The sequence below is a fragment of the Platichthys flesus genome, chromosome 11 (genome assembly GCF_949316205.1).
Source record: "Platichthys flesus chromosome 11, fPlaFle2.1, whole genome shotgun sequence".
NCBI lineage: Eukaryota > Metazoa > Chordata > Actinopteri > Pleuronectiformes > Pleuronectidae > Platichthys > Platichthys flesus.
Window position 1 is genome coordinate 25,177,062 of NC_084955.1, and position 11,800 is coordinate 25,188,861.

The following is an 11,800-nucleotide window of genomic DNA, read 5'->3' on the forward strand; positions in this document are numbered from 1 at the left end:
GAGACACTTTAAATCTCTCCTTTTTAAAGGAGAGAATAAAGAGAACGATGAAGGAGAAGAAAGTCGGATTCGTTTCTCACGACGCGTGAGAAGGGAACGAAAAACAAGAAGAAAGAATTCAAATTCAAATCAGACAAATTAATGACTTGAGAGGAAAGAACATTTTTTTCTTAAAGTTGTTTTCTGAAATTCTAAATTGTCGAAGAGGCAGTTTCCTGTGCGTGTGGGTGTGTGTGTGTGTGTGTGTGTGTGTGTGTGACAGCAGTATTAGTCAGACCCCCCCTCTCTAATGAGTCACCACACAATTATCACAGTTCCTCCTCTCCTCTCTTTCTCCCCATTCATCCCTTCATCTGAGTCTTTATCTCTTTTTGTCTTAATCCTTTCTTTCTTTCTTTCCTCTTTTTTTCTTTCTTATCTTCTTCCTCCCACATCTCCTCTTTTTAGTGAAACTTTTGTTATCTTATTTTCCACATAGTCCACCTCCGCTTTCATCTCTCGTCCTTATTACACTTTTTCCCTTTTCCTCTCGTCCTTCCTTTCTTCCTTCCTCTCTTCCCTCCTTTCTTATTTGCTTCTCCAGTACTTTCGTTCTTGTTTGAAGTGTTTTGGAAAAAATAAATTAAATCTCTCTCTCTCTCTCTCTCCTTCCATCCTGTGTGTCTCCATGTCTCTCGACCAGGCGACCTCTCATAGCTCGGCCATGTTGACCAGTGAGGGGGCGCACAGCATGGAGCAGGACGACTCGCAGCGCGGACCCAAGATGGCCTCCGCCGCCACCGCAGCCTCCGGCGCCGGCTCCAGCTCCGACGGAGCAGAGACCATGACAGACACAGACGTGGACATGGAGATGGAGGAGGCAGACATGACTCGGTGGACGGAGACAGAGTTTGACGAGAAGTGCACGTACATCGTAAAAGACACGGCGTGGGAGGCGGGGCCAGACGGTGACGCCATGATGACCACGACAACCAGAGCCGAGGCTTCTCTGCCCCGGAACCTGGCCTTCAAACACCCAGCTGACGGCAAGGAGGTGAGGATCAGCACACACACACACACACACACACACACACACACAGTGTTGCACATACAAACTTTCTCTCCAGTCACACACACGGCAGAGAAAACCATCTGCACATACACACACACAGACACACACGTGAGTCAGATGCAGGTCATGTAATGAAAAGGGGGCCGTGTCTCATTGTAAAGCTTCACACACACATTGAAGAACGAAAGCTGTGTGTGTCGATGTGTGTTTGTGAGTGTGTGTGAAACGCCTGAAGCAGAATTCACACACACACACACTGTAACGAGCTGTAACTGAATGTCCTGCGTGTTTAAACTGTGTCTTCATCGGTTCGTATCCATTCATTAAAAGTCGTTCATCATCTGAAGCCGTGACGAGGTGTGTGTGTCATATTCCACAGAACTGCCTGCAACACCAGCCCCGCCTGACAGGGGGCGCAGTTCGGTGTCTCATCAAACAGTTTGAGCTGCTGAACGACAAGTTACACATTTGACTTTGTTAACCGAGTGAACTTTAAACCTTCAGATGCTTCACATGCGAAATATGAAATTTATTTGAGTTTTACATTTTTTTTCCTAAATTGAATAAAGTGAATTATTGAAGCTAGAAACCGAATCAAACCTTTAGTTTTATAATTTGGTTAATTTTTGTGGAGAAACAGACAAATTACATTTCCCCAAATGCAACTTTCTCAGTTAACCTGCGAACCAGGTCTCGACCCGAAGCCCAGATTCTCTCTAATGTTTTGTTACCGATCAAACTGGGGATGAAAAAGTCGAAATGTCAAAGGTCAGATAAGAGATCCGGACCACGACTGAACAGAAGGTGTTTAGAGTCTGAAAGTTGAGAAATGTGTGTTTGAGAAGCTCAATGAGTTGAGCATCACGAGATTTATCAGTTTTACAAATGCTTTACGAAATAAAAAGTTTGAATAAGAGCAAAGAAACGATTAAATCGATCCTCTAGTTTCCAGCAGAGTCAGTAAATCGTCGTCTCCACTTCGGGGGCAGCTGGAACTGGAAAGTGCGCGACCTCCAAAGGTCAACTTGTCGCAACTTCGCAACCAACTTTTTTTACAGTTTCTTTCGAAAAGCAGCGTGATCGCATTGATTTTCTAATCAGGGGCTTATCTGTGGGAAACTGAGGGGAGAAGAAGAGAGAGAGAGGAAGAGAGAGAGAGATGAGGAGTGTGTCGTGTTTACAAGCTGATGAGATATCAGCTAACGTTTATCTGGATGGAGAGAGAGAGAGAGAGAGGGAGAGGAAGAGGGGAAGAGGGGAAAGGCTGAGGAACAGAGACGTGTCGCTCTGATCAAAGAACTTTGAGTTTTGGTTGAAAAGGAAGAAAAGAAAAGAAGAGCCTGTTAATACGTCAAAAAGGACACACACACACAGACACACACACACAGACACACACACACAGACACACACACACAGAGTCATGTCTGCGTCTATGGCAGGAATTAGGGAAAGGGGGATTTCCCACGTCACCAGGGAACGAGGGGGTTTGGGAAAGACATTTGTTTGTGTGGGTGTGTGCATGAAGAAAATGTGCGTTTCTCTGCCGTCCACGGCTGGAGTCTGACATCCAGCCGCCACATAATCCCTCACTCCTCTCCTCCTCCTCCTCCTCCTCTCCTCCTCCTCCTCCTCCTCCTCCTCCCGCTCTTTATCTCCTTTGATGGAACCAGAAGAGAAACAAAAAGACGAAACAAAAGCTTTTTTCCTCCTGAGTCTCAGGATGTTTCCTCAGTGAAGTGTGTGTAGTGGCGGCGGTTGTGGTTTGATGTGGCAACGAGTGGAGGTGTGACGAGAGAGAGACGCACACACACACAGACACACACACACACACACACACACACACACACACACAGACACACACACAGACACACACTCCTTTAACGAACAGAAGCATGAAGTCATGTCATTAATCATCGTCAGTGTTTGATAAATGAGTCTTTGAGTCGGAATGTGTTCATATTTATTCGCACAATAATAAGATTTAATTAGATTTAATGATACGTGATGGATCTGCACATGAACACGTGAACACGTGAACACGTGAACACGTGAACACATGAACAAGTTTCCCGTTGAGACGCTGAAAGTAAAGATGTAAAGATCTTCTCACACAAAACATCACAAACAATCCACTTCAAAGACCAGTTTGTGTGACCTTCCTGTGTGTGTGTTTGTGTGTCTTTGTGCAGGTGGTCGGCGTGTGCAGCAGGGAGTACATCCCCAAAGGAACTCGCTTCGGCCCCCTGGTGGGAGAAATCTACACAGCTGACAGTGTTCCCCGAGACGCCAACCGGAAGTACTTCTGGAGAGTGAGTACACACACGGAAAAAAGCACAGACACACACACACACACACACACACACACACTTCCTCGGACGCTGCAGGGACCCCTTCCTGTGACGTCAGTGGAACAGGAAGCCGGGCTCGCGAGAGACGAGGATGTGATGTCATCGTCACACAAATAACATGTCACACGGTGGTTCCTGTCAGTCGACACACACTCAGCAGAACACACAACCCATCACTACCGGTAACTGACAGTGAGAGTGCACGAGCGCACAAGCCACAGATGTGACCACCGCCTGCACTGTGGGTGTGTGTCTGTGTGTGTGTGTGTGAGAGAAGCAGAGAGAGAGTTCCTCTGTCTATCTGACTCTCGATATAAAAGAGTTTCTCCTCCTCCTCCTCTTCGTCACTCTGTGGGCTCGTCTGAGGAGATGAAGATGAAGAGAGGGAGAGAAGAAGTCAAATGTCTGGATGAGGTGTAATTTATATTCTGACAGAGACTCAACCTGTCACTCACTTATTAATTTATTACTCTTTAATTATTTGAGTTATTTATTTACATCCTGACTCATTTCATTAGAATTTTTAATTCAATTTTTAAAAGTTCGGTTGATTCTTTACTTATTTGCACTTTATTGTGTGTTTCTGGTCATTCAGACTTTTACTCTGAAAACTATTTATTTTATCTTAAAGATTTCAGTCTATTATTTTTAGCAAAGTTATAAAAGGAGGGAAAACGAATTTTACTGATTAAATTAATTACTTTTATTTTAAATGAATTAAGACATTTATTTTGTAGTAATATAACTATTTTCAGATTTACTGAAGGAACAAGGAAAGAAAAACCTAAAAAATTTTAAAACAATTATTTTGCGACATTAAATTCTGTGATTGAATCATATTCTATTTTATTACTGAAAGAATGTAGAATTAAAACTTCCTCTCCTCCTCAGATCTACGCAGAGCGGGAGTTCCATCACTTCGTGGACGGCCTGGACGAGACGCGCTCTAATTGGATGCGCTACGTTAACCCCGCCCACTCGGCGGCGGAGCAGAATCTGGCGGCGTGTCAGAACGGCATGGAGATTTATTTCTACACGGTGAAGCCCATCCTCGCCGGCGCCGAGCTGCTGGTGTGGTACTGCCACGACTTCGCCCGGCGCCTCAACTACCCCCCGTCCGGGGAACTGATGATGCAGAAACTCAGTAAGTTTCTTTAATGATGGAAGAAACTGATCAGACTTTTATTGTGAAAGAGCAGGGTTTTTTTTTATTGGACGTGTGAAGCTGCTGAGAAACTTAAAATCAATATGTGTGTGTCTGTGTGTGTGTGTCTTGAGTGTGTCCTGTCGCCACTGTTAATGCGTAACGGTGTGTTAGAGTGTAGCCGCGTCTCCTTCCTCTCTGAACGTTAGCCTGTCATTATCTCACACACACGCACGCACACAGACACACACACACAAATACGAAGGTACACAACCGACAAGCTTTCATCTCTGTCAGTGCCATCGTTGTACTTTTCTGTGTGTGTCTGTGTGTGTGTGTGACAGTGTAATTACACAGACAGGGGGATATGGCCCCTAATGCCACAGTCTTACACACTTAAAGACCCGCTTTTAACATGAAAGCTCACACACACAGACACACACACAACATCTTGCCCAACCTCAATAAAAGAACCAGACAGTGTGTGTCTGCAGGAGTGTGTGTGTGTGTGTGTGTGTGTGTGTTTGTCTTCGTTGACCTTTCTATGAGAAAAATGTGTGAAAGTTGTCGTCACATTTCTTTATAACTTTATAAAAACACACTGACGAGAATCTTTAAACAGAATTGAATCATTTTATTTTACTTTAGTCACAAGTGAGTTAAAGTCACACATTTGGACATTCAACACTGAAATCCACTGTCACACACTCTCACGCACACACACACAGACACACACATTCATGAGGCAGCCTGACTAAGTGCACTCACCCACTTTAGCCGAGTGATCAAAGAGCGAGGGAGCTAAGAGGGAAACTAGAGAGAGAGAGGGGAGGGGGGGGGGTCCAGGTGTGACTGCAGGCTGATGTGAAGGTGGCAGAGGAACCAGAGGACCCAGCCTCTGCGACTCCACGACCCAGGAAAAAATGCGCATGACCTGGGGACCAGAGGCAGGGGGTAGCCCCCCCCCCCCCCCAGTGGGTGTGTGTGTGTTGGCTCCTGTTGACCTGCTGGTGACTTGAATACTGATTTTTACCTACTCTCACAGTTCAGTCCTCTAATGCTACAGACTTTTATTCTTTTAATTTGTTCCCCCCTCCCCAAAATGAGAAGAACTTTAAAGTTGTGTAACTTCAAACACACGTTAGTTTGAAGCTCTGCAGAAGAACTCGTCTGAATCCACTGAGTAAAACCAAGAGAACCACAGACTCTCTGTCTAAGAAACGTTGAAGTGAAACTCCGAGGGCGAAAGGTGAAGCTCCTCTGAATAGTCCTGTGCTTCACGGGGAGAAAAGAAAAAGCTTCTAAACTGGAGCTTCAACCTTTTAAAACTCAAATTATCATAAAATACACAACAGCTATAAATGATTCTGGGATCAGATCTGTGGAGAACTTTGCTAAAGTTGTGTGGAGTTTTAACACATGAGATTATTTCAGCTGCCACAGCTGCTTCAAATTAATTTAACTCACATCTAACTGGTTCAAGAAAGTGTGTGTGTGTTTGTGTGCGTGTGTGTCTGTTTGTGTGCACTTGTGTCTCACTTTCTCTACTCTCCTCCTCTCTTGCTTTTTTTGTCGATTAGCATTCTTTAAGTGTTCGCACTCGAAAGCACCTGTCGGCCATGTGTGTGTGTGTGTGTGTGTGTGTGTGTGTGTCGCTCTGCTCTGCCGACAAAAACACTCTCCCTTGTCGCACACACACACACACACAAACACACACATGCTGGCAGTCATAAGCTGGACATTCCAACACATTCACACCCACTCTTTTCATCTCATGCACATGAAAGCTTGCACACACTGTGAGTTCGCACATGTGTGTGTGTGTGTGTGTGTGTGTGTGTATGTGTGTGTGTTCACCCTGATATATTTGCCTCTTGAAAAGAGAGAAGGTGGAGGAGGTGGAGGTAGAGCCCCCCCCCCCCCCCCACCCACCCACTCACCCCCTCTGTTGACTACTTGAGCTTCCTGGCAGAAGGGCCGTGTTGACAGATTGATATCTGCAAGATGGCCGCCCTGTTTGTTTTCTGAAAGAGGGAAGAGGAGGAGGAGGAAGAGGAGGAGGAGGAAGAGGAGGAGGAGGAGGAGGAGGAGGAGGAGGAGGAGGAGGAGGAGGAGGAGGAGGAAGGCAAACTGATAACCTCAACGTTTACACTGCTGCCACAGCACTGAGACAGGGTCACCGACTGTGTGTGTGAGGGGGGGGAGTCGAGCTAAATTCACCAATGCTACTACTCAGGATTAACTCTTGACACCCTTCATCTTCTCTCTCACACACACACACACACACACAGACAGACACACACACACACTCTCCCCTCTGGGCGACCTCACGGTAAAAAGTTGACTGGGCAGTAAATGAGCTTATAGATAATAGATGGCTCTTTTTAAGGGCCGACTGCAGCCATTTAACAGCCGAGATGTGCCGCTCGCTGACGTCCCGGGGCTTTTAGAGAGAGTGTGTGTCTGTGTGTGTCTGTGTGTGTCTGTGTGTGTGAGAGCGCCTCCTAATCCGCTCTTTCATCATGCGGAGGAGACAGTAGGTGCGAGTGACTTAGGAGGAAACTCTCAGATTTAACCTTTTGACCCGGAAACAACAGTGAGTGGCTGAGAAAATCAGGAGAGCAGGAGCTTGATCAAAAGTGTGAGTGTGAGTGTGTAATTGTGTGTGAGTGTGTGTTTTTACTAAAAGAGGAAGAGTCAACAATCAGACAGGAGCCTTTGTCTGCAGGCGCCTGTGTGTGCGTTGCTTGTCTCATTGTGTGTGTGTGTGTTCTTCACAGGAAACCTTCCATCAGTCCTGTCTGTCTGCCACCATTTTGATTTTATCTTGATTTTATAGACACACACACACTCACACATGCAAACACACACACACCCACAGCGCCTGAAGGCAGCTGTCACGCCTCACTTCCTGTGTCTTGCCGCCGCCCCCTCTCCCCTCACGCTCGTTCGTCAAACCTGTCACCTTAATTGGCCGCCTGAGTTGCTTTGCCCGAACCCTGTGACACACAAACTCACACACATACAGATGTGCTGATGACAACTTTGTGACCTGCAGTTTATCCAGTGATTTAAATGAGATTTGAGTATTTTTTATTGTTCAGAAGAAGTCGTGATTCCACTTCTTGACTTTACAAATGAGGAGAAGATATTCCCTGAGCCCTGAGGGGAAGCAGGAGGACTCTATCTTGAACTGGTGACCTCCCACTGACCTCCTTTCTTTCTGTGTGTCTCCTCAGAGCAATCTCTCCTGGAGGTCAAGCAGCAGCAGGTGAGCAGTGACGAGCGTTTGGTCGGAGCCTCCAGTCCGACCCCCGTCGCAGTGACGCCCGCCCCCCCCAAGAGGGAGCACAGCGTCCTGTCCATCCTGCGCGGCACCAACAGCACCTCGGCCTCCTCGTCCGCCAAGAGGGAGCCCAGCCGGCCGCTGCCCACCCGCCCGAGCTGTGCCGACAGCCCCGAGCGCCCCCTGTACCCCCGCGCCCTCTACCCGGCTTTCAGGGGCCACCCTCACCTCCCTGAAGACTTCCTGAGCCACAAACCTGGCCAGCCGGGGTACCCTGCAACTCGCTCCCCTGGCATGCACTCCTCTGCGACCCCCAGCCCGTCGGCGAGGAGCAGCCCGGACAGCAGCCCTCAGGGGAGTCCCTCCGGTGCGGTGCCTTCACCAGCTTCCTTCTACCACGGTGGACCGGGCTCCTACCCTGGTTACTCCCCACCTTCAGCCCCGCTCTCCTCACCCTTTTACCCTCCAGGAACCCCCTTCCCACGATACCTCCTGCCCCATCACTACCCTCTGTCCGGCGGTGGTGTCCCCACAGTGGGAGGGATCCTCCCCCGGATGTACTCCCTCTACAGCAGCCTCCTGCCCACCCATGTGCCCCTCCTGCCCTCCGACGCAGCAGGGAGGCGCTTCCTGATGCACGACCCCATCCACCCCTCCTCCCTTTCTGCACACAGAGACTTCCTCCTCCCCGGGCCCACCAGTGCCTTCTCAGCCGCCACCTCTCTGAAGGACAAAGCAGCGCCCCACCACCCTTACCCCGGGCACCCTCACCTACACGAACCGGCCCGCGCCCCCTCCAGCGGCTCCCCGACAGCAGGCACGGCGCCCCCCAGCGAGCGGGTGCCTACCAAGCCTACCTCAGCCCTGCTGGCCAGCGCCAGTGAGCTTTGCCACGACGAGGAGGCCATGAACTTGACCAAAATGAAGCGAGGTGTTGGCTCAGCCGGCTACAAGGCGCTGCCCTACCCGCTGAAGAAGCAGAACGGCAAAATCAAGTACGAGTGCAACGTGTGCAGCAAGACTTTTGGACAGCTGTCAAACCTGAAGGTGAGGCTCCAGCCAACATGTTCTTGTTCTGCGTCTGGCTTTCAGAAATGTCTGCTTCGGTGATTTACTGCCTTGTTATGAATCCTGTCCTTTGTACTGTGAGGAGTGCAGAGTGATTCATAGGCTGCAGAGCAGGTTTGAAGCACTTAAAAGAGTTGTACAGGAAGCTAATTACCCAAACTGACAGATAATCAGGTTCATAGTGTTCTTAAAGCTTTGCTGGTTTCTGTTATTGTTGCATCATCTGACCATCTTCTCCCTCTTCTCCATGGTCCAGGTTCATCTTCGTGTCCACAGCGGCGAGCGACCCTTCAAGTGTCAGACCTGTAACAAAGGCTTCACGCAGCTGGCTCACCTGCAGAAGCACTTCCTGGTCCACACCGGGGAGAAGCCGCATGAGTGCCAGGTGAGAAACGAAGCCAGAGATGATGAACTTTCATTGTGATGATCTCCTTGAAAACCAGTTGAGGCAGGAAGTTGTTGCTGACATCATTTAATTTTACAACTTCTCCTCCTCCAGGTTTGTCACAAGCGCTTCAGCAGCACCAGCAACCTGAAGACTCACCTCCGCCTCCACTCGGGGGAGAAGCCCTACCACTGCAAACTCTGCCCGGCCAAGTTCACCCAGTTCGTCCACCTCAAGCTGCACAAGCGCCTGCACTCCCGCGACCGGCCACACAAGTGCCCCCACTGCCACCGCCACTACATCCACCTGTGCAGCCTGCGACTGCACCTGAAGGGCTACTGCCTGGCCGTGGGCTCCGGCGCCGGCAGTCCAGCCGTGTCCAGCCAGGCCGCCCTGGAGGAGGTGCATCGCGCTAACGAGGAGATCGAGCGCTTTGACATCAGCGAGCACGCCGAGCAGCTGGAGCTGCTGCAGGGTGGCGTGGAGGTGGAGGCCCTGCTGGAGAAGCAGGTCCTGGGGATGCCGTGGGGGGAGAGCGACCTCAAGTCCTCCCACTTCCATCCCCGTCACAAGGGCGACGCCGGCGAGCTTCAGTCAGCGGGTTTCGGTTCCTACGAGTCCCCGAACGAGACGTCGGTCATCAAGATCCGGCGCAGCAGCCCCGTCCTGCCACTTCCTGCCCACGTCACCGTGAAGCAGGAGTCGGAGGATCACGCTTAAATGGGCTGTGACGCCATCGGACACGGAGCAGAGACTGCGTGGCTCAAAGCTGTAAATACTTAAACCTCGACCTGGTTGTCGACGGGAGTGACATCACGACCACGCCGGGTTTTCAACCTATCAGGGACTCTTGTACTCAGGGCTACAACAGACACTGTCCCATGACTACTTCGCAGTTTCAGCGTTTATTAAACTGAGAGACAATCAACTACCCAGGACTTAATGTAATTAATATAATGCTATTATCATTATTGTTGTCGTATCGTTTTGGTCTTTATTTTCAAATGTCTTTGTTTTTTTTGGGATTAATTAGTTGTTGTATAACCTCCTTAATTTATTATAGCTACTTTAGTTGTCTTTAAAAGCAATAAGTGGAATGAATGGTTACACTGACAGGGTGAAGTCGATGTAAAAGACTGTTTCTGTTGATTCTGTTTCTCTCTGTGGCCATTTCTCTGTGGAGAGTCTCTCTCTCTACGCCTCCCTCTGTCCGGCGGCCACTCTTCAGGGTTTTATCTATTTAAATTTAAAAACCACTATAGCAGGTTAAAAAGGGTTTGAAAAAAACTTGCCAAAGAATGGCACATGAATTTGTTAATTTAGCAACAAGAGCTTCCTTCAGCCCCCAGCTGCCCTCAAGTGTGACTGCGTCTGACGCCGACTTCATTACATGAAACAGGAAAAGGGCATTTTTGTATATTTTTCACAACAGTTACCTCAGTGTGCATGTGACGATATGAGTGTGTGTGTGTGTGTGTGTGTTTTAAGGGACAGCTGAAGGTGGGAGCTTTCTATTTATTTGCTTTCTTTGCTACTTGAAGAAGAAGAAGAAGAAGAAGAAGAAGGAGAAGAAGAAGAAACCAAACTGAAGTGCAGCTCTTGGTGTGGTCCAAAGGAGCGGCGCCGCCCGCTCAACATGTAGCACATAACGGACTCGGGAGGGCCCCCCTCCCCCCTCCCTTCTCCTCCTCTACCTTTTATTTTTTTAACAACACTGTCAAACGTCCTCAGATTTCTGGATTCGCTCTTGACGCTAGTAACCAAAGTTGACTTTGATTTCAAATGCACACTAAAAAAATAAAAAATAAAAAAAACAAAGAAGGGAAGGAGGAAGACGAGGAGACGCTGAAGAAGGGAAGATGAACTTTGTGTATATGAAGTGTTTTGTTCTTATTTTTGTTCTTTTGTTAATATTTCAGTTGAGAAGCAATGCCCCCCCGCCCCCTCTCTTTGACCCCACCTGTCCGCCATCTTGTTAATGAACTGGCAAACACCAAAGCACCTCGGCCCTCTTTGATGCACTGCCCCCCCCCCCTCTTACTTTATAACTTCAGGCTTGCACCGTTTACACTGTGTTCGTGATATTTATGGTATTAAGACTTAAAACTTAATACTTCTACAGCAGCTGCACATCAACCTGAGCAGCTGTCTCTCTTTCCTCCGTTCGACCAAAGCGTCTCTCTCTCTCTCTCTCTCTCCCTCTCTCTCTCTCGGACCAGAGCTTTAACTCCCTAAAGGACTGTCTCTCTGTTTACATTCTGGTTTACATAGTTATTTATGTGCAAAAATGTCAAAAAAGTGTAAATTATGATATAAATGTTCACTGCTCTAATCTAAACCCTGTGGCTCCGTGTGTTTCATTCACTTGACATCAAACAGTGTTTGTTTAATAGAGAGAAATTTGATTAATGTGATAAATATTATTTTATTTTACACAGCAGACAAATCAATTTACATTTAACTTCTCTTGATGTTTAAGTTTTCTGTTTTGGAAACTGGAGAATTTTGGAAAAACTTT

The 11,800-nt window shown here is 48.1% G+C and overlaps 1 protein-coding gene across 1 annotated transcript; it reads left to right on the top strand.

The window, feature by feature from the left end:
* The first annotated feature begins 667 nt into the window (after window positions 1–667).
* Window positions 668–11,600, top strand: prdm1a (PR domain containing 1a, with ZNF domain). Its single transcript, XM_062399039.1, has 6 exons — window positions 668–1,033; window positions 3,241–3,360; window positions 4,291–4,543; window positions 7,783–8,876; window positions 9,154–9,282; window positions 9,397–11,600. Exons 1-6 carry the CDS (start codon window positions 668–670, stop codon window positions 10,000–10,002), a joined length of 2,568 nt encoding a protein of 855 aa, XP_062255023.1. The 3' UTR covers window positions 10,003–11,600.
* The last annotated feature ends 200 nt before the right edge of the window (window positions 11,601–11,800 follow it).